The sequence below is a fragment of the Jaculus jaculus genome, chromosome 13, assembly GCF_020740685.1.
Source record: "Jaculus jaculus isolate mJacJac1 chromosome 13, mJacJac1.mat.Y.cur, whole genome shotgun sequence".
NCBI classification, from domain to species: Eukaryota; Metazoa; Chordata; class Mammalia; order Rodentia; family Dipodidae; genus Jaculus; species Jaculus jaculus.
In genome coordinates, this window is record NC_059114.1 from 24,518,528 (window position 1) to 24,541,999 (window position 23,472).

At 47.4% G+C, this 23,472-nt stretch overlaps 1 protein-coding gene across 2 annotated transcripts in view; it reads left to right on the plus strand.

The window, feature by feature from the left end:
* Positions 1–23,472, plus strand: part of Rph3a (rabphilin 3A) — a 114,773-nt gene that overhangs the window by 15,635 nt on the left and 75,666 nt on the right. For both annotated transcript variants that reach the window (XM_045131973.1, XM_045131972.1), the window contains exon 3: positions 18,989–19,065. In XM_045131973.1, coding sequence (XP_044987908.1) covers positions 19,007–19,065 — 59 coding nt within the window. In that variant the 5' untranslated portion in view covers positions 18,989–19,006. The remainder of the gene's footprint in view (positions 1–18,988; positions 19,066–23,472) is intronic.

Sequence of the window (23,472 nt, forward strand, 5' to 3'; positions counted from 1 at the left end):
GGTCTGGGTTTGTTAGTTTGTTTGTTTTTCCTGTTTCTTTGAGACAGGCTGTCATGTAGCACAGGCTGGTCTTGAACTTATCATGTAGCTGAGGATGACCTTGAACTTCTGACTCCCTTGCAAGCTTGAATTACAAGCATGTCACCACACCTGGGCTACATCCCTAGCCATGGTTAGTTTTGTGGAGGGGAGGCAGTGACTGCCTTGGCAGCTTAAATTACCCGGAGGTGATTCTCAGGTGCAGCCAGAGAATGGCCAGAGCTGTTTGCATGACTCTTTAAAGGGTGACCTCACTTTGCAGTCCTCACTTTTGACATCTGCAAAGTGGCCCCTAAGCCTTTGGTGTCTGTGACAGGCGTGAATCTTTCTGGGGAGCCGAGATAGCAATGGGGCTTCCTGGGATGGACCAGTGGCTTTGGGACATTGCTGTCATTTCCTGACAGTTGTCTAAGCTACCTCTTCACATTGCGAGCTAGGGCCACAAGAATATTTTATACCCAGGAATCCCAGACAAGCCCACGAGGTGCCCGAGTATGTGAACAACTATCCCAGGGAAGGAAGAGACTGACATGAAGTTCTATTAGTCTAGGAGGAGGAGAGAGGGTATTTATTGCAGCCTTCCAGGCTGGCCTTGACAATGAGGGCCTTTTTGTTTTTCCTTTCTTAATTTGAGAGAGACAGAGAGAAAAAGAATTGGCATGCCGGGGCCTTGGCTACTGAAATCAAACTCCAGAGGCTTGCACCACCTACTGGGCATATGTGACATTGCGCTCGCCTCAACCTTGTGTGTCTGGCTAACGTGGGATCTAGATAGTCCAACATGGATACTTAAGCATCACAGGCAAGTGCCTTAACCACCAAGCCATCTCTCCAGCCCCACCGTGAGGACTCAATACAAGAATGGCTGCTAGTCTCAGAGGAGAGCAGGCAGTAACTGAGCAGCTCCCATGGGCAGCTCTATGAGGGCTCGGCATGCCTCCTTCCATCCCATTCTACCATCAACTCAGGAAGCAAGGAAGTTACAAGCCCCACTCAGCAGATGAGAAAAATGAGGCTCGGAGGGGCTCTGGAGCCTGCCCAAGACCCCAGGCTAGTAATGGGTGGGGCTGGGACTGGCCCCGGTGCCGTTAGACACTGGTCACAGCAGGGCCCCATCTGCACTTGCTGGGATTCCTCAGAAGGATAATGACTGAGGAGGACTCTTTCCCAATCCCAGAAGCACAGAGAGTGACCCAGGAAGGAGCCCCGCTCCCCGTCCTTCCCCTTCGCTCTGTATTCTGACACAATGCCACACCTCAGGCTTCTGTTCTGTCATGAGAGCTTGATTTGCCATTCAAGACTTGAGCGTCTCCAGACAAGCAAGCAGCGAGTGAGGAAACAGGGAAGACTTGCCAGGGACACTTGAGCTTCCCTTCTTGGCTCTCACAGGCCGGCGTGGCCATCCAAAAGCAGACCAATTGCTCAGAAGCAGCTCTGTGAAGCCAGCCCTGCCTTGTAGAGAGAAATGACTTCGAAGTTTGCCTTTTCTGAGGAGACGGAGATCGGTATTGAAGGGACTCAGTCCTCACTTGTCCTCAGCTTTGAAAGATGGGGACCTTTTGCACCCTAAGGACAGCCCCTTCCGGGGACCCATTTTGTTCTAGAAATTGAGTGGTGCAGCTTGGGTTGGGGTGAAGGGCTGGCAGCCGCCCCAGCTCACCCTCAGCGCACTGCAAGCCCTTTGCTTCTGAGCATGTTCTAGAAACACATATGAATCCATCTGCTGCCCAGCCCTAGGTCATTATCTGACCAGGCTCTGGAAATTCAACTCATGGATGGTCCCTTTAGGATCTCGCTCCCTGGTGAGTCTCCCGGTCCCTCCAGGAAGTGTCCCCTCCTGTTTTGCCTTAGAGCTTCGCAGGTGGCAGGCAAGGGACCAGGCAGAGGTGTACCTTCAGTTTTCTGTTGGGGAAGGTGATCCTGAAACAAGCTTTCAGGACAGACCTTTTCCATCCCTGGCACGCTGCCTCCTAAATAGATTCTCCGCATCAATTATCTCATTATCTGCCCATTGCCTCCACCACACTCTGGAAGACAAGATAGAAAACAGACCTGGGCCATTAGTACTCCTGCAAGAGGCAAGTAAGGAGAGAGGAACACTTTCTGATCATTTGTGTCCTACTTAATATTAATAAATACATTAAATAGCAACAGTGATAATATTTATGTTATTTACATTACATACTATAAGCATTTATATATCATGACATTATATAAATATGTATCCATAATTACATGCCATTACTTATAAGTATGTAATAATTTATAAATATAAACATTTTGTTGTATATTATGTATAGATTTTTTTGAGACAGTATCTCATGTATCCCAGCCTGGTCTTGAACTCACTATGTAGTTGAGGCTGATCTTGAACTCCTGATCCACCTGTTTCTACCTCCTGAGTTCTAGGATTGCTGGAATGCACCACCACACCCAGTTTATGCAATGCAGGGATGTGACCCAGGTTTTTGTGCATGCTGAGCTGGCACTCTACCAACTGAACCACATTTTAAAAATACTGGATTTATTTATTTGCAAGCAGAAAGGGAGAGGGATAGAGAGAAAGAGAGAGAGAATCATCAAGCGGGGGCCTCTGGTCACTGCAAGAGAACTCCAAGCACATGAGCTACTTTGTGCATCCGGCTCCACTTGGGTACTGGGGAGTCAAACCTGTGCCATTAGGCTTTCCAGGCAAGTGCCTTAACCACTGAGCCATCTCTTCAGCCCTTTTTAATTTCTTTTTAAAAATATTTTAGTTATTTGTTTATTTGCAAGCAGAGAGGGGCACAGAAAGAGTAAACCCCATTTTTATATGTGCTCTGATACACACACACACACACACACACACACACACACACAATCCTAGTAGATCCTGCAGCATAGGCTTCAGGGTGACAAGTGGGTATGAGTTAGAATCAGTTCTCATTCCTCATGGTAGCAGCCCCAGTGGCAAAAGCGGCCACCAATACTGAGTTCATGGACCCCGAGCCATTGCTCCTAGGGGAAGCACAGGGTAGGTACTGGAGGCAGGCCCGCTGGAGCGCCGGGGCTGGGTCTAAGAAAGGCTGCTTTCATAAAGGAAGGCTGGGGTGCTGGTAAGCAGGAGAAAGGGGTGCAGATGCCCCTGTGGACTTTCAGTCTGTGGAAGACAGTGTCTGAGACGTGCAGAGGCTAAATCTAAGGGCTCTGAGCTTAAGCTCATCAGAAATCAGGGGGAGAAAGGGACTGGAAAATGGGAGGAGGCATTATGGGACAGGGGGGAGCTGAACTGAGATGTGAAGGGCTCCTCTAGGGATCTAGAGGCCTGAACACTCAAACCATCCTGGTAGATTCTTCAGCATGGGCTGCAGGAAGAGACGTGAGTATCTGTAAGATCTCCCTCCCTCCCTCCCTCCCTCTCTCTCTCTCTCTCTCTCTCTCTCTTTCTCCTTTCTTCCCTCCCTCCCTTCCCCCAGCTCCTTCTCCCTCTCTCTCCCCTTCTTCTGCTCCTCTCCCAAAACACACTACTCACTCCTTCATTTATGTCCTGAAGCAGGGAAAGGAGCGCTGTGTCACGGCCCTGTTGACACCCGCTTGGCCCACTGCTGATCTCGCTCCAACTTTCCTCAAGCGTACGGTTCCTGTTTCTTGTCAAACGCTTTCTGTCGTCATGGAAAACATACACTGTGGACACTGCCTGTGTGATTCAGGGTCCCAGCAGGGGACAGATGGCAATTCAAGCTGCATAATTGGAGGAGAGTTTTGAAAAGGGACAAAGGCATGACCAGGTTTAAGGAAAACCAGCCAGGGGTAGAGATACACCCAAGGCCTAGCAATCACAGGAGATTGTTAGCCCTTGCCAAGAAGGGTCGGGATGGGGGAGGAAGAGAAATCCACTGGCAGAACCTGGAACTGGAGAGGCCACTGGACCAGGCTTCTGGAGGGAGCCCTGTGCCACTTCTAGCCCATCCCATCTCCCCACATACTTCCCAGTGGCTAAGCTGAAAATGGAGGTCAGAGGGCAGGGGATCCATGTGAGGACACACGTGTAGGTCAGTTTCTGGGGGAAAAAAACAGGGAAGTGGAGCATGAAGAAGGTGTTCATGGACCCACAGAGATGTGACATGCTGCCAGCAGCAGTCAGCTGTGTTGTGTAACAAGCAAACCCAAAGTTAGTGGCTTAACACTTTCATTGGCTCACAACCCCACAGTTTGGGCTGGAATCAGTTGGATGGTAGTTCTTCTCTTTTTTGCTTTTTTTAGAGAGAGAGAGAATTAGTGTACCAGGGCCTCAGCCACTGCAATCAAACTCCAGACACTTGCACCACCTACAGTGCATGTGCGACCTTGTGTTTGCATCACCTTTGTGTGTCTGGCTTATGTAGGACCCAGAAAGAGATTGAACGTGGTTCCTTAGGCTTCGCAGGCAAGCACCTTAACAGCTAAACCATCTCTCCACCCCAGATGGTATTTCTTGCTGGTCTCTCTTGGTCAGTCATAGAGCCACAGTCATCTGGACTGAGGCTCCATAGCTGGGTTGACAAGATGGTCTCACATTTGGACCTCTTGTGTAGAGTCTTGGTTTTCCTCTGTGTGGCCCCAGGTTGCTGACATGGTAGCCAGCAGACAGGCCCCAAGCCACATTTTACTGACATTTCTTTTTTAAAATTTATCTTTATTTATTTATTTGAGAGCAACAGACACAGAGAGAGACAGACAAACAGACAGAAAGAGAGAGAATGGGCACACCAAGGCCCCCAGCCACTGCCAATGAACTCCAGAGCATGCACTCTCTTGGGCATCTGGCTAACATGGGTCCTGGGGAATCGAGCCTCAAACCGGGGTCCTTAGGCTTCATAGGCAAGCGCTTAACAGCTAAGCCATCTCTCCAGCCCAGAAGTCTTTTAGCCTTTAGACAGTCACCTGTGAAGGTCAAAGTTAGTGTGGAGAGACCACTGAGTACAGAGGCGTGTTGACTGTTGCCAGCAACTGAACAGTCAGTCTACCATGTGGCCCTGTGCCAAGAATTACAGCCTGTGTTCCAGTTTGCTGTTGGCTTCATATACCTTTTTTTTTTTTTTCCTTCAGTTTTTCAAGGTAGAGTCTTGCTACAGCACAGGCTGACCTGGAATTCACTATATGGTGTCAGGGTGGCCTTGAACTCACAGCGATCTTCCTACCTGCCTCCTGAGTGCTGGGATTAAAGGTGTGCACCACCACACCTGGCTATTTTTTAAAAAATATTTTATTGGGCTGGAGGGATGGCTTAGTGGTTAAGGTATTTGCCTGCAAAGCCAAAGGACCCAGGTTCAATTCCCCAGGACCCACTTTAGCCAGATGCACAAGGGGGTACATGCACGCATCTGGGGTTCATTTGCAGTGGCTGGATGCCCTGGAGTGCCCATTCTCTCTCTCTCTCTTTTTTTTTTCTCTCTTTCCCTTCCTCTGTCTAATAAATAAATAAAAATAAAATATTTTTTTAAATATTTTATTTATTTGCAAGCAGAGACACAAAGATGATGAGTATGGGCTCATGGGGCTTCCAGCCACTGTAAACGAACCCCCAATAGATGCACCCCTTTGTGCATCTGACTTTATGTGGGTACTGGGGAATTGAACCAGGGCCGTTAGGCTTTGCAGGCAAGTGCCTTAACTGCTAAGCCATCTCTCCAGTCTAGTTTTGTATACTTTTATGTGGGTATTTTTGTTATTGTTTTTTGATACAGGGTCTCACGTATCCTAGGCTGATCTCTAACTCACTATGTAGCTGAGGATAACCTTGAACTCTTGATCTTCCTGTCTCTACCTTCTATTGCTGCGGTTACAGACAAGCAACTCCATGCTCACTAAATACAGTGCTGGGGATGGAACCTAGGGAATAAATGCCAGGTTGGCACTCAACCCACTGAGATCAAATTCCAGCCAGGTGTTACATACTTTTGAGAGCCCGCAAGAGTCCTTGAATGCTAAGGTGCAGTTCCTGAAGAGCTGGGGATTAGGGATGCCACATCCATGCCCAGTGCAGTGCAAATGCTCCTCCTCCTGGAAGGGGGGCAGTTTTGGTAAGAAGAGGACCTATGACAGCTGGCTGGCACAGTGGGCAGAATATCCCTGCAGAAGGCATGACTCAGGCTGAATGATGAGTTACCCGCTACAGCTGGATGCTGTCTCCTGTGTGTGTGTGTGTGTGTGTGTGTGAGAGAGAGAGAGAGAGAGAGAGAGAGAGAGAGAGAGAGAGAGAGAGAGAGCACATGCCTGTACAGAACCTGGTGTCTGAATTTGGGACACTGACTGCTGGTGACTTTGGGCTGTCTTCTTATCCTCCTGTGCCTCAATTTCCCCAGGTGTAAAATGAAGCTGATGAGCCGGGCGTTAACTTAGAGAACACTGAGGTCAGGGCCAGCACACGCACAGAGCCAAGCACTGTGGCTGGAATGGACAGATGTTCTAGGCTTATTAGGGTTCAGTGAATGAGGAGGAGGAAGAGGATGGAGGAGGTGATTTAGGGCCTGATATAGTCAGCTGCATGACTGGCTCTGATTCAATCTTAGGGGGAAAAAAAACAGTTAACCTTTATAAACCTCAGTTTTTCTACCTTCACAATGGTCTCTGTGGGAGTCTCTTTGCAAGACTCATGTGTACCAGCGAGGGTGTGGACCCTGTTTATCCCAGCATGTGAGAACATCATTGTATGTATTTAGTAGACTTCATAGTCTAGAGACAGCAACAAGATGGATGTAACCCTCTTTATTTTACCACGTGCCAGATAGTGTTCTGAGCACTTTATAAGTATTAACTGTTCTAATCTCTCAACACCCCTCTAGGGAGGACTTATTAATGCATTAGAGGGAAGCGAGGCACAGAGAGATTAAGTCATTACCTTAACATTGCACAGCTAGAAAGGGGCACAGCTGGGATTTTGAACCCTAGCACCTCAATACCTCTTAGCTGCTTGTACTCTTCCAGCTCCAATAATGAGGGTCATAATATGTACGCCTACAGAGGGAAGCAGGAAGACCAAAGGCTCAGGGACTCTTGGCGTTCTCCATGTGTGATACTGCATGCTCTGATAGCAGATTTCGGGGCCCAAGGGAAAAGAGGGAGACACTGTGGCTCATTCTCAGCTCCAACCTGCTGAGGTTTTATTTTCTCTCCATTCTCCCCCAACCCCTGAAACCTGGCGCCAGGAGGAGCTGGGTGTGGAGAGGCCTGGATAAGCCTGGACTTTATGGTCTATTATTCATGGAAGCCAAGAGAAGCTTTTGTTCTTTCTGAAGCTGTCTTGGATTTCTTAGAATCCACACCCATCCCAGGGGAACGGTCTTGACTTGACCATAGGAGATGGGAACTGTGCTTTCTGTGACCAGAAGCTGTGAGTTAGAATGCCATGGAGGCCAGGAAGATCTGGTGTGTGTGTGTGTGTGTGTGTGTGTGTGTGTGTGTGTGTGTGTATGGTGTGACAAGGACGGGGTGTGTTTACATGGGTGTGTGTGTGATATGGACAGGCAAGGCTATGGTGGGGATGGGGGTGTGACCTGGACCATGAGTGTGAATAGGTATGCATATTTGTTGTGGTAAGGAGACAAGAAGAGCCCTTCCAGGTGCTAATTGCCCCCTGTCAGAGTGAGGTGACAATGTGTATTTTCAAGCTGTCTCTCCCTTAACCAGGAGCTCTCTCTGCCTAGCGAAGAGGGTCAGGACAATTCACTAGTGTAGGTCAGAAATCCACCCACATGAGAAGGATCTGTGAACTTCAGCTGTCCTGTGCTGCATGCAGGAAGGGGCCATCTCACAAAAGCATATCACCCATTTACCTCACCAACAGGTGAAGCAGGAAGGGACCATGTCACCCACTTGCCTCCCCAACAGGCAATGCAAGAAGGGACCATCTCACAAGAGCACATCCCCTGCTTGCCTCCCCAGCAGGCATTCTTGCTAACTTGATTACTCCTGTGACTGAGAGCTCACCACCAAAAGCTTGTTCTCATGTTGATGGCTCTGTTGGTATAGAAAGCCAATCCTTGTCTTAAGTCCGACTGTCCCTCAGTGGAACACTTTGGGTCCTGTATTTCAGTACAGCCATGTTTTGAGATGTGGAGTTTAAGAGCGCTGTTTGCCAGCGAGACCCCCTGGCTTATAACCTGGTTAGCTCCACCCTTCCTATATGAGGACCCTGAGCAATTCTCCCCCTCTGCATCTCAGAAATGGGGGGAATCACTGCAGAACTGCTTCTAAGACTTAGGATAGGGGAACCACCCACTGGAAGATGGTGCTGTCCCTCCTTCACAGAGCTGTGAAATACACACCCTAGGGGTCTGGCAGTAACAGGTCAGCAGCACATGCTCTGAAGCCCTTGGCAGGACCTCCAAGTATGGCCCTATCATTTACTAGCTGTGTGATGGAGTTTGGGTAGTCCCTCCTTTGTCTAGACTGGGGGAACAGTAAATACAGGCAGACAAGTAACATGACCTTCAGCAGAGGGCTACAGCCAACCTGCGGTGTCCAGCAAAGGGACACCACACCCACCCTCTCCTCCTGCTCGCCCTCTGCCAAGCCTCTGGTGCCTCCTACTGGATGAAGTCAACCAGAAACTAAGAGCACAAGAGCTATAAAGCAGTGTCCATGGGAAGGCGTGCCTCCCACCTGTGATGTGTGAACATGCCCTTCCCAGGAAGGGGCCAAGACTGCTGGCAGCTGTAAAAGAATCAGTGGCCCTCTGTGCTCTGGCCTGAGGTAGAGGAGGAACAAGGGACCCTTATGACAGCCCCACACAATGGAGCTCAGTGCAGCCTGGCCCCTGGTGGCAGCCAGAGCCATTAAGCTCGATGACTTGCTTTTTTGTTATTTATTGGCAAGGAGAGACAGAGAGAGAACACCAGGGCTTCCAGCCACTGAAAACGAACTACAGATGCATGTGCCGCTTTGTAAATCTGGCTTTATGTGGGCACTGGAGAATCAAACGTGGGTCATTAGGCTTCGCAGACAACAGCCTTAACCACTGAGCCATCTCTCCAGCCTGATGACTTGGTTTTTATTATTATTATTATTAATTATTTGAGAGAGAGAGAGAATGGACACACCAGGGCCTTCAGCCGCTGCGAACAAACACCAGACATGTTCGCCCCTTGTATGAATGTGTGACATTGTGCTCTTACATCACTGTGTGTCTGGCTTACTTGGAACCTGGAGATTTGAACATGAGTTCTTAGGCTTCGCAGGCAAGTACCTTAACCACTAAGCCATCTCTCCAGCCCCTAGTGACTTATTTTCATTTGAATTCCATCAGGTCATACTTTCCTGGACATAGTGGGCATGTTACTTACTTTTACATCTGTCCCAACAGAGCATCTTAAGGAGGAAAGGTTTCTTTTGGCTCATGGTTTCTGAGGGCTTCGGTCCATCATGGAGGTGAAGGTGTGGCTGAGCTGCTCAGATCATGGCAGCAACAATGTGGTTCATAAAATGGCAGGTCAGGAAGCTCACCTCCTAAAGATTGCAAGTGTCACAAGGTGTCATCAGTTCTGCCCGGATTGGGGGTGTCTCCCCATGTCCCTGGAAAGGGAATGTTGGGCCTGGGACTGAGCCACGAGGGAGGCAGCAGAAACAGAATGAGCTCAGCGGCTGTAGGGAACAGGGAGTGTTGGGCAAGGAAGCAGAGGTTTGGTGAAGATGGAGCCCAGGATGGTGGGAAGATGGAGAGGAAGGGGAAGCAGGGCTGGAAGGATGGGGCACCCAGGATGAGTCCTTGATTCTGAGGGTCAACAGGGCCATGAAGAGTGTCTCCAGGCCTCTGCTCAGACAACCTCAGCTTCCATTTGATGATGGGAGTCCAAGAGTCTGTGCTCTGAATAGACAGAGCAGCAAGGGCTGATGTGTGAGCTTGAAGGCCATGGCAAACCTAAATCTATGAGAGAGAGAGTGAGTTTTCTAGAGGGGAGAATTTGTCTTGGTTTTAATTAATACCAGCTCTCTCATCCTGACTCCAGTGCTGCTGCCTCATTTGTCTTATGAAGTACTTAGTTTTGCTTTTAATTAGTATTGTTTATTGTCACTGAATTTTAATGGCCAGTGCTGGGTCCCAGCAGGCTTTAAGGAGGATGGGATGGAAAATGGTTCCAGACTCTAATAGCAAAGGCTCTAGGGGGCATGGGGGTAGTTATGGAGGCCAGGGGCTAGTGTAGTTTTTCCAGGCCCCAACGATCTGGTTGGGATCCATTTGCTCCAAGGTGACATGGCCTCAACCTGAGGATGCACTCAATGTTAAGGTAGCAGAAAGTCAATCTGAATGTGATCTGAGAGAAACTCATTTGCATGCATATATGCACATGCACGCATACATGCGCACGTGCGCACACACACACACATGCACTGTTGAATATATGTGGATATATTCTGGCTTATGAGAGCCAAAATGGCTCAAACAAATTCAGGCATGGCTGGATCCAGCATTCCCACAGCACCGTTGGGAATCAGCCCCTCTCTATCTTCTGGCTTCACTTCCCCCCTGTGACAGGCTTTTCCTGTTACATGGGAAAACTGAGGATAACATCTGTAGGCTTCTGTCAACACTGACAGGGAAAGTACCACCTTTCCACATAATTCCAGCAAAAGTCTCAGAAGAAGCTTTTGTTAGCCCAGAGGTCATGTGTCAATTCCTGGACCAGTCACTGATGAGACAGATGTGTGCCAAAGACCCACCTCTAGGGACGGGATTAGCTGAGCATCACCTGAGACTCACAAGTGAATACTGAGGAGGGGATCATTTCTCCAAGGAAAATTGGGGTGCTATTACCTCAAAAGGCTACATGAGAGCCGGGCGTGGTGGCGCACGCCTTTAATCCCAGCACTCGGGAGGCAGAGGTAGGAGGATCGCCGTGAGTTCAAGGCCACCCTGAGACTACAGAGTTAATTCCAGGTCAGCCTGGGCCAGAGTGAGACCCTACCTCAAAAAAACAAAAACAAAAAAAAAGGCTACATGAAGGGTACTGGAGAGATAGCTCAACAGTTAAGATGCTTGCCTGCAAAGCCTAACAACCCAAGTTCAATTTCCCAGTACCTATGCAAAGCCAGATGCACAAAGTGGTACATGCACATGGAATTCACTTGCAGTGGCTAGAATCCCCAGCATACCCATTCTGTCTGTCTCTCTTCCATCTCTCTTTGCTTGCAAACAAATAAATTAAGATTTTTTTAGGTCTGGAGATATTACTTAGTGGTTAATGCACTTGCCTGCAAAGCCTAAGGGCCCATGTTTAATTCTCCAGTCCCACATAAGCCAGACACACAAGGTGAAGCAAGCTTGCAAGGTCACACATGCGCACAAGGTGTCTCATGCATCTGGAGTTCGATTGCAATGGCTGGAGGTCCTGGTGTGCCAATTCTCTCTCTCTCTCCTCTTGCTGTCTCGCTCTCTTGCATAAAAAAAGGCCAGTTTGGCTGGGTGTGGTGGCACACACATTTAATCCCAGCACTTGGGAGGCAGAGGTAGAAGGATCGCCGTGAGTTCAAGGCCACCCTGAGACTCCATAGTGAATTCCAAGTCAGCCTGGGCTAGAGTGAGACAGACCCTACCTGGGGAGAAAAAAAGGCTACATAAGAAATGCCTGCTCTGGATATCTGCTGCCGTATCTCACTCAAGCCTAAGCAAACCCCCATGACTGAGACCTTTGTTGCCTCCCCCAGGCCTGTCCTCCAGTAACATTGACAGTGCCCTACCTGGCTGATGAACAGAAAGCAGGTGAGATGACAAGCACTTTGCATGTCATCACTTGTCAGCACTCTCATCAGCCTGAGAGGTTGAGCATCCAGGAGTGGGACTTCTCAGTGGTCACCTCACAGAGCAGAGAAACTTGCCAGAGTCACTCAGAGAATGGGGGGAGGAGTGGAGTCAGATCCAGGACTTTGGGTCTGCTCCAGCAATGGTTGCTCCATCAGTCAGTCTGTGCTGGGTAGCAAACCACTGCACCTGTGGGTGTCTCAGAACAGCAGTGGTTACTAGCTTCTGATTCTTCAAGCTAGTTCTCTGGCTGAGTTCAGCTGGGTGATTCTTCTGGTCTTAGCCAGATTTGGGTGACTTGGTTGGACTTGATCTCCTGCAGTAGCCAGGACAACTGTGGCCTCCCACCTTTCAGTGGACTAGCTTGGGCTCTACATATGATAACTGAAGGTTTCAAACAGCAAGAGAACCAGCCCTAGAGCATTCTCATTTTCAGGCCCCTGACTAGGCCTATTCCCTACTTACCATCCTATTGGCCACAGGATGTTTCATAGCCAAACAGATTAGGGGGTGAATAAGTCAATTTCACCTGTGAATTGAGGAGCTGGAAGGGCCCTGGGTATAGGACAGGAACAAATGGAACCTTTTTCTTGTGTGGGTGATGGGGTGCACGTGAGTGGGTGAGTGTGGAGGGAAGAGGTTGGCATCATGTGTCTTTGTCAACCACTCTCCACTTTATTTTACTGAGGCAGAGTCTCTCATGAGCCCAGAGCTCTCTGACTCAGCTAGTCTAACTCTCCAGCTTGCCCTGTGAATCTCCTGTCTCTGCCTCCTAAGCACTGAGGTTACAGGGTCACACCACTGCGTCTACTCAGTGCTTATCCGGGGGGTGGGGATCCTAACTCAGGTCCTCATGCTTGCACAGTGAGTGCTTTACCCTTGAAGCTGTCTTTCCAGTCCCCTCCCTCCCTCGGCAATGCATTTCCACAGCAAAGTGAGATGGATGGAGTAAGCAAGATGCACTTCTCTAGAACAATGCTGATGGAGGGAACCTAGAGCAGTGTAACAGACAGCCTCACATCACTGGGATGAACCTCCAGACCAGACACCATTTACAGGAGCAAGAGGGGATGTTTTGTTTTTTTTTTTTTTTTGAAGCTTATAGATCCAGGGGAAGTTCCATAATGGCAGATGAAGTTGGCCCCCTTTTACAGGCACACGCCAAGAGAAAAGCTACCCCCAAAAGCAAACAAGCACACTTCAGGAACTTAAAGCAGAACTCAGGAACTTTGCATATCTTTAGACTGGAATTTCAAATCCACCCTCACACCAATACCTCCTCTAGTCAAGTATCTGAAAATCCAAGAAGTTTTAATGAAACTCCTGAATCTATTGGGGGACATCTATTTAAACTACTACATATGGGTAGTACTTTTGGGACCACAACTTATAAGTCAGGGCCCACTTTCACAGCTAGAGAGAAAGAACTCTGTGATGCAATGATGACATTCATCATGACAATGATGGACATTTACTGAAAGCATACCACGTTCTGAACACCATGGGTCACCCTCCTGCGTCCCCTTGCCATGTCTTGCAGTACACACTCAGGGAGAGAGAGAACATTGCCAGGATTGCACATGCAGAACCTGGGGCCAGATACCATAGGTACAGATGTCAGCGTTGTCAGTTACCCACTCCATGGACTGGTCCCCACTAAGCCTCAGTGGTCCCATCTACAAACTGGAGGTAATACCAGTGGGTGATTGGAATGATCACACAAAACCATCTGCATAGGGTATTTAACCCAGTGTTGGCCACACCATAAGTAGCCACTATGATGAAGCGTTTGTTTCAGTGCTCACCCTGGATTTAGCCGTTAGGACACAGCCACAGATATCAATCAATTCTTTGCCTCTTATGTGGCAGGACTGCTCCATTCTGCCTCACAGCCTGTCTTTTGGGGACTGTCATGTGGGATTACTTGAAGGCTGGTTGGAAGAGCCATCTGTTACTACCCTGTGGCCACAGGAGCAGTAAGGAAGGTGACAGGGAGTTGTTTTGTTTTGAGGCCAGGAGCACAGAATTGCCCCAGGCAGGTTCCAGTCCCAGTCTCTGGCAAGCACCCCATCTTAGCATGGAAAGAGCCAAGTCCTTGTCCTATAGCTTTGACCAGGCTCAGCAGAGACTGGGGTGGGGGGGTGGGGGAGGTCTTGCCAGCTCTAGGGACAGGGAGAGGCAGCCTGCAGCAGCCCACGCTGTCTGGGTGTGATTGGGCACCTGAGGACTTCCCAGGCTAAGAGAGGAAAATGGGTAGTAGTCATCTGAAGGCCTGTGGCTGGAGGCCTCTGGCATGTGGGCAACAGAGAGGAAAAAAGACTTTCTTGCTTTTCACTGCTCAAGGCTTCCTTGCTCTAATAAAGGTAGGTTGGAATCCCAAGGGCCTGGCAGACAATGAAAGGAAGATGCATGTTCGAGACAGGGAGCTGGTGCCATTTCTCATTGTCACTGTGTCTACCCGTCATAAAGAACTCACATAAAAAGCCAGACATGGCCATGCACATCTATAACCCCAGCCTTGAAGAGGGCTATGATGGGAGGATTGCTGGGAAGCCAGTCTAACTGAAAAACGACAGGTCCAGGTTCAGTGAAAGATCCCATCTCAAGGAAAAATGGTGGAGGAACTATAGGGAAGGACGCCTGATGTCTGCCTCTGCCCTCTGCCTTCCTCATGCATGCACACAGGGTGGGTGCCTCTTCACATAGACAAACATATACAAACATATAACACACACACACACACACACACACACACACACACGTGCTAAATAAAAACAAACTGAATGCTCTCAGGCAAAGGTGAAGGATGGAGTAGACAGATGATGGGACCAATAGTAAGATTAGGGTTCATAACCAAATATTGCTAAGTGATAAATCACAGTGGCTCTTGCCAAAAAAAAAAAAAATAGCAGTGACAAAAGGAGTAAGTGTGTGAATGAGTGGATATGTTAATGAGTCATTCTGTTACATATATATATCCTACAACATCACAGTGTGTTGCTTATATATACACAGCAAAATTTATTTGAGGCCTGGGGGATATAGCTCAGTCAGGAAAGTGCTTGCCTCACAAGCATGAGAACCTCAGTTTGCATCCTTAGAACCCACATAAAAGGCTGAGTAAGGTGGTGTGTGCCTGTAATCTCAGCGCTGGAGAGGTGGAGACAGGAGCATCCCCGGGGCTCACTGGCCAGTCTAGGCTATTGAGTGAGCTCCAGGCCAGGGAGAGAACCTAGCTCAAAGATTAAAACAAAGGTGGACAGCATTTCTGCAAAATAGCACCCAAGCTTGTTCTTTGGTCTCCACACAACAGGCAAACATTTAAGAACATGTGAAAACAGACCTGCAAGGGAAGGAGTGAGGTGAGAAGGGTCTGGAAGAGGATCCAGAGAGGGTAGAGCAAGTGAAATGTGCTGGGATGTTCCAGCAGCAGCAGGGAAAGATGATATGAAGGGGTGAGGGACAGGAAGGGGGAAGGAAGAGCCATGGGGAGCCAGGCTGTGCTAAGGGCATTCAGTTTATTTCAGGAGCAGTGAATGTGGAGCCACTGCAAACTTTTAAATCAATATTTATTTATTTGCAAGCAGAGAGAGAAGAGAAACAGATAGAGAGAGTTAGGTGCGCCAGGGCCTCCAGCTGCTGCAGATGAACTCTAGGCATGTACACCACTCTGTGCTTCTCACTTTATGTAGGTACTGGGCAACTGAACCCAGGTTGTTAGGTTTTACAGGGAAGTGCCTTAACCACTGAGCCACCTCTCCAACCCCACACAGAGAACTTTTGAGCAAGAACGTGGCATAAGTGGATTTGCCTTTGAGGTGAAGTGTAGGACACAAAGCATGTGAATCTTAGGGTTCAGCTTATGGCTTTGTGAGTGTTTATGCCTGGCTATATATACTTCAGCCCCCAGAGGTGCCCTCAGGCCCCCTTCCAACTAACACCCTCCCCTAAGTTAGCTATTGGATTGCTCTGATTTCTATCCCTGCCAATGAGAGATCCTTTTTTTTTTTTCTTTTGGTGTTTGTTTGTTTTGAGGTAGGGTCTCACTCTAGCCCAGGCTGACCTGGAATTCACTATGTAGTCTCAGGGTGGCCTCGAACTCACGGCCATCCTCCTACCTCTGCCTCCCAAGTGCTGGGATTAAAGGCATGCGCCACCACACCCTGTCCAATGAGCGATCTTAACCCCACGTGAATACCATCAAGTGATGTGTTCTTTTTGGTCCTCACCTTCCTTCACCAGTCATGTCTGTCACATCGAGGTGTGTGTGCATGTGCATGTGTGTGTGTGTGTGTGTGTACATGTGTGCAGGTGCATGTGTGTGCGCATACACATGGAGGACAGAAGTCTCCTTTGTATTTTTTTTTTTTTTTTGAGACAAGTCTTCTCACTGAACCTGGAGCTCATGGATTCAGCTAAACAAGCTAGCTAAGCAGGCCCCTTCCTGTCTCCATTTTCCTAAGGTCCTGGAATTACAGATGGGTGCTGGGGATGCAAACTCAGGTCCTCATGTTTGCATGAAAAACATTTTCCCCGCTGAGCCGTTCACCACTCGGGAGCTCTGTCCTCATCCAGGTGTCTAAGGTGCCAGGATCTTGTCGTCTCTTGTTGACCAGCATCTCACTGTGTGGAGAACTCAGAACTGCTTCATTCGCAGTGCTGGCGGTGGACGTTGGGACTGTGTGGGATTTTCAGTTGTGGTGGATCTTTCTTCGGAGCGTTCTGCTCAGTGTTCGGCATGTGTCTCGGGCCATAGTCTTTTTGTGGGTACATACTGTGTGTCATTCTTGGGCCACAGGACCGATGACTGTTTTGTTTTTATGGACACTCCTAAATCACCTTCCAGTCATGGTACTGTTGGTTTTGTTTGTTTGTTTGTTTTTATGTTTTTTTTAATTTTTTTTGTTCATTTTTATTTATTTATTTCAGAGTGACACAGAGAAAGAGAAAGAGGCAGAGAGAGAGAGAGAGAGAGAGAAAGAGAGAGAGAATGGGTGTGCCAGGGCCTCCAGCCACTGTAAACGAACGCGTGAGCCCCCTTGTGCATCTGGCTAATGTGGATCCTGGAGAATCGAGCCTCAAACTGGAGTCCTTAGACTTCATAGGCAAGCGCTTAATCGCTAAACCATCTCTCCAGCCCTGTTTGGTTTTTTAGCTTAATTGAGACATGACTCATAGCTAGTCATTTAAAAATAGTCCGTCAGGCCGGCATGGTGGCGCACGCCTTTAATCCCAGCACTTGGGAGGCAAAGGTAGGAGAATCGCCATGAGTTCAAGGCCACTCTGAGACTACATAGTGAATTCCAAGTCAGCCTGAGCTAGAGTGAGACCCGACCTCAAAAAACCAAAAAAATAAAATAAATAAAATAGTCCGTCAGGCTAAAAAGTTGGCTTAGCAGTTAAGTTGCTTGCCTGCAAAGCCTAAGGACCCACGTTCAATTCCCCAGTACCCATGTAAACCAGATGCACAAGATGGTACATGCATCCTCCCTCTCTCTAAATTAGTAAAATGGGCCATCCAGCAGGTTCAATAACCCATATTGTGCAGCCATGAACATGATCAGATTTTTTGTTTTCTTCAAAGTAGGGTCTTACTCTAGCCCAGTCTGACCTGGAACTCACTCTGTAGCTCCAGGGTGGCCTCAAACTCACAGCAATTGTTCTACCTCAGCCTCCTGAGTGCTGGGATTAAAGGTATGCACCACCACTCCTGGCAATGCCATGATTTTTTTTTTACCATGATCAGGTTATTTATCTATTTATTCATATGAGAAAGAGAGACAGAGAGAAAGACAGCCACTGCTATCAAACTCCAGACATGTGCGCCATCTTGTGCACATGTGCGACCTTGCATGATTGCATCACCTTGTGCAACTGGCATACGTGGGACCTGGAGAATTGAACGTGGGTCCTTAGGCCTCACAGGTACACGCCTTAACTGCTAAGCCATCTCTCCAGCCCATGATCGGTTTTTTAAAATTATTTATTTATTGTGTAGGTGTATATGTACATTCATGTGTGTGAGTGTGGGCACACGTGTGCCACAGTGCCTGCTGCAGTCAGAGAACAACCTTTCAAGTTAACCCTGGCCTTCCTTCTAGTTGAGACAGGGTCTCTAGTTCACCTCTCCTTCCTCAAGCTTCCAAGAAATTCTTTTCTCTCCATTTCCTATCTTGCCGTAAGCACACTGGGATTATTTCAGCTTCTGACTTTTTTTTTATTTTTCTGAGGTAAGGTCTGGCTCTAGCCTAGGCTAACCTGGAATTCACTATGTAGTCTCAGGGTGGCCTTGAACTCACAGCGATCCTCCTACTTCTGCCTCCTGAGTGCTGGGATTAAAGGCGTGCACCACTACGCCCAGCAGCTTCTGACTTTTCTGTGGCCTCTTGGGATCTGAGTTCAGGTCCTCATGCTTGGACTGCAAGCACTTTACCCACCCACCAAGCCATCTCCCCAGTCAGACACAATCCAGCTTAAGCACAGGGTCGTCACCCCTAAAAGAAAACCTGTCCTCAGCCTCCTTCAGCCATAGGTAATCGCTGATCTATTTTTTTATTTTCTCTGCATATTTCATGTAAATGGGCATCTTCACAGTGTGATCTTTTGTGTCTTGCTTCTTTCGTTTTTTAAAAACTATTTCATTTATTTGCAAAGAGAGAGAGAATGACAATGGGCACACCAGAGCCTCCAGCCACTACAAATGAACTCCAGATGCATGTGCCACCTTGTGCGTCTGGCTTTATGTAGATACTAGGGAATCGAACCCAGGTTGTTAGGCATTGCAGGCAGTGCCTTAACCACTGAGCCATCTCTCCACCCCTCTGGCTTCTTGCTGTTAGCGCGGTGACCCCGAGGTCCATCCATTGTATGGACGCCCGTGTTGTGTGGATTCACCAAGAGCTGGTGAACGTGGGCTTTTCTGCTTGGTTCTGCGTGTGCACATCTGTGTGCACAGGAAGAAGTTGAGTTTGAGAGCTCCTATCTAGTCCCATCTCTGGTCACTTGCATGGCAGTGACTCCCAGGGGGCACTGTCCCTTTGGGGCCCATGGATCCTCATAGTGGGGATAGTGGGAAGGCTGGATGAAGCTTCCTTCTTTTTCTGTATCCCTGCCTCAGTAACACAGAGTAGGGGCTTGAGAAATATGACTTGTCCAGATGACGGAGTGACCTCTTCTTGGGTGGATGTTTTTCAGGTGTGCCAGCCTTCCACTATGACAGACACCGTGCTCAACCGATGGATGTATCCCGGAGAGCAACAGCTTCAATCAAAGTAAGTGCGGGGTAGCCCTGTGAGTGACTCATTTGCACACCTGAAGGAAGGAGGGAGTCTGGAGAAGTCAGACTTCCTTTCCTAGGGTGGGTGTTTCCTGGAGGAAACACCTCCCTGGTTTCAATGCTTTGCAAGCTTGGAAGGACAAGATTGCATTCTGAGCTCCCAACCCCAGATAAGGGTGACCCCACTGGAAAGATGACTAACCTGGCTGTAGCAACAGGCCAAGGCCAGCTCTGGAACTGAACTGGTTCCCTGAGTGATTGTAAGTGAATTCTTAGCTCTCTCTGGACCTCTTGGCACATACAGACATGGACTGAATTAGAAGTTACAAACTGGCTGGCCACAGGCTGACTCTGACTTGCAAGTGTATGTGTATTTTTATTTATTTTTCTCTTTGGGACCTGATCATATAAAAACTTAGATATTGCACATAAAAATATATGTTTCTGATATCTCTATTAAAAAAAAAATCCCATGCCAACCCTTCAGCAGAAGTGCAATAGCAGCTTAGACAACTGGAGCATTTCAGGAGCCACAGTTCCCACCATTTCCTATTGCATCTCTAATAGGGGATCTACAGTGAGTATCTGTATTCTCTGCAGGACCCTATGGGCACCCCTTAAAAATTATCTGTGTTCCTTTGTGCCCCTCGGTTGGAGTGTCTGTTGGGTAAAATTGTAGAGTCAGTCATAGAGTTTACGTTCTATTTAGAGCAGAGCTTGAGTTCAAGTTCTAGGTGGGTACATTTTACAAAGGTGACAGACACTTGAGCAGATGATAATTTTAGTGGAAGATTAAGTGTCAAGGACTAGTTTTATGCTAATGGCCATTACTGGCCCAAGGGACAGAAAGGATCCTAATGAGGTCCTTCCGTAAAGAACAGACGAGCTTCCATAGTCTTGGCTATGTGAGCACCACTTTGACAGATGTCACCTTATCTATGCCACTAACTTTTATGTCATAACAAAATTGTTGGTAACAAGTGGATGAGAGTGGCTATCAGCCCACACTTTCCAAGAACAAAAGGTAACCATATAAATAAACAATTAGGGTCTGGAGAGACTTAGTGTTAAGGCACCTTCCTGCAAAGCCTAAGGACCCAAGTTCAATGCCCCAGTGCCTGTGTAAAGCCAGGTACACTAAGTAACACATGCATCTGGAGTTCATTTGCAATGGCAGGAAGACCTGACATGCCCATATTGACTCTCTATGTGTCTGCCTCTTTTATTTCCTCTCTTTCTCTCTCAAATAAATTTAAAAAAAACAGCAACTTAGGGCTAGGGAGATGGCTTAGTGGTTAAGGTGCTTGCCTGCAAAGCCTAAACCCATGTTTGACTCTCCAGATCCCATGTAAGCCAGACATACAAAGGTGAGGCAAGCACAAGGTCACACATACCCACTAGGTGGCGCAAGCATCCGGAGTTCAATTGCAGTGGCTGAGACCCTGGTGCACCAATTCTCTCTTTTTTCTCTCTCTCCTGCTCTCTCTAAATTTTTTTAAATAAACAGCTAAAAGAAATAATATATTAGTATTTTTCAATATATACTGTAGCAAAAATAGATAATTTAAAGAAACAGTTTTTTAAAGCCATATACTCTAGCAAAAACAGACAACTAAAAGAAACATTGTTAGCATATTTAGCTATGTACTGTAACAAAAAGATAATTATAAGGAAATGTTCTCATATCTTGCTATATACAGAAGCCCCTAGCCCCAGACTCCCAGCCTGAAACTATCTTAAAACACACTTTCTTCCCATTAAACTACCTTATTAAATTGTTTTTCAGAATTTTAACACTTATTTCTGAAAATTATTTTCTTTTTTGTTTTTTTGGTTGTTTTGTTTTGTTGAAATAGGATCTTGATCTAACCCAGACTGACCTGGAATTCACAATGTAGTCTCAGGCTGACTTCAAACTCATGACAATCCTCCTACATCTGCCTTCTGAATGCTGAGATTAAAAGCATGTGCCATCATGACTGGGCGAGAGACAGAGAGAGAGAGAGAGAGAGAGAGAGAGAGAGAGAGAGAGCACATGAGAGCCTCCAACAGCTGCAAATGAACTTCAGATACATGCACACCACCTTGTGCATCTGGCTTTACCTGGGTACTGGGAATTGAACTCTGGTCAATTGGGCTTTGCCGACAAGCACCTTAACTGCTAAGCCATCTCTCCAGGGCTGGAAATTCTTCTTCACATCTTACTGGCCTTTTGTTCCCTGTTCTTTGATCAGCTTTCTGTTTATTCTGTAGTTTGCAGGGTGTTTAGGTTTTGGTTTCTGAGACAAGGTCTCACTATGTAGCCCAGGCTGGCCTTCAACTCATGATTATCCTGCATCAGCCTCCTGAGTACTGGGATGACAAGTGTGTCCCACCAGGCCCTGCTCTTAGCTTGATTTTCTGTCCACATTTTCTGTTAACGCACACTTACTTCACATTCTGTATCCAATAATTATTACACCTAGCTCAGTGGTGAGCCAGTCTGCACCACAGGAATTAATTACAACTGATGTTACACTTTCAAGACTTTTGCAAGCCAGTTACAAAAAATGGACATTATTGAAAATTAAATCATATAAATTTACAATTATATTTTGTTGTATGCAAGGTGACAAGTTCTTGAAGTGAACCAATTTTAAATGATCTCCTATGTATCAATGTTCTCTGCTATTTATTTATTATCCTTGCTTGGTACAAACACCTCAGCTCTCAGCCACGACTCACCTCTCCCCAGCTCTGACTGCAACCTCACGTTGCCACTTGAGATGGTTGTTAAGCATTCACCGCCACTCCTCAGCCTGAAGTCCTTGACTGTCGAAGTCGGTTGTTTATTGTCCCCACAGCTTGTCGCTCCTAATAACTTGCTTTGAATTCCTGGCCAAGTGTGACCTCGAGCTCAGGATATGAGGACCCTAGGGCCCTATGGTGGGGACAGTTTGAGAGGGATTGACATTTGCTTGTCTGGAGTCAGAGGTTCAAGTTCATTTCCTTCAAGGACCCTGGATCAGTATGGAGGTCAGTATGCTCCAACTAATGACCTTGTAGAAGGTCAAGATCAGCCTCTGGCGTGGCCAGGGATATGAGCTTTTCTGTTTGGGAGTCAGTTTGCTGGGTCTTCTTCTTTTTTTCATCCCTTCAATTTTATTATTCAGTTGTATGTGTGTATGCACGTGGTGCGGGCACACACGTCCCACAGTGTACATGTGGACAACTTTTGGGTTGGTCCTCATCTGTTCACCTTGGTCAAGGCAGGGTTTCTCCCTCTGGAGTCTTTCTGTGCTGCGCTCACCACAAGATTCTGGGATATTCTCCTGTCTCTGCCTCCCACCTCCCTGTCAATGCCAGCAGGCTGCAGTTACAGAAGTCCTCCGTGGCTTCTGGCTTTTTTTTTTTAATTATTTATTTATTTATTTGAGAGCGACAGACGCTTCTGGCTTTTTACACGGGGCTTGGGGGTTGAACTTGTGTACTCCAGCCTAAGAGGCGAGTGCTTTATCCACTGAGCCATCTCTCCAGCCCTTCTTTTGAGTTTTTTAGTTTTCTGGGTTTTTTGTTTGTTTGTTTGTTTGTTTTTGGTTTTTCAAGGTAGAGTTTTGCTTTAGCCCAGGCTGACCTGGAACTCACTATGTAGTCTCAGGATGGCCTCGAACTCATGACAATCCTCCTTCCCCTGCCTCCCAAGTGCTGGGATTAAAGCCATATACCACCATGCCTGATTTCTTTTCAGTTTTTTAATGGTTGTGTAAAGGTATAGTTAATGTACTTCAAATCTATACCTTTGAAGTGATTTAAAGTACAATTTAAAAAATTAATTACTATTTGATAATTTTTGTTTGTTTTTCAAGGTAAGGTCTCACTCTAGCCCAGGCTGACCTGGAATTCACTATGTAGTCTCAGGGTGGCCTTGCGCTCCCTGTGATCCTCCTCCTCCTACCTCCACCTACCAAGTGCTGGGATTAAAGGTGTGCGACACCATGACCAGCTCTATTTGATATTTTTTTTGTTTTGTTTTGTTTTGTTTTTTTGTTTTTCAAGGTAGGGTCTCACTCTGGTCCAGGCTGACCTGAAATTAACTATGTAGTCTCAGGACGGCCTCGAACTCTCAGCAATCCTCCTACCTCTGCCTCCCGAGTGCTGGGATTAAAGGTGCGCGCCACCACGCCCGGCTAGCTCTATTTGATAATTTTTAAACATAAGCATTTACCAGCCCATCCCAAAATTCAAGACAAAGAACATAAGCATCAGAGCCAAATTCTGATTTGTCCTTCTTACCCCCTGCCTATCCCTAAGTAATCCCTGCGTTAGCCAGCGTTCTCTAGAAGGACAGAACCCATAGAATGAATGCATATTACAAGGAGGTTCATTAGATGGGCTTACACAGTACGGGCTGGGAAGTCCAATA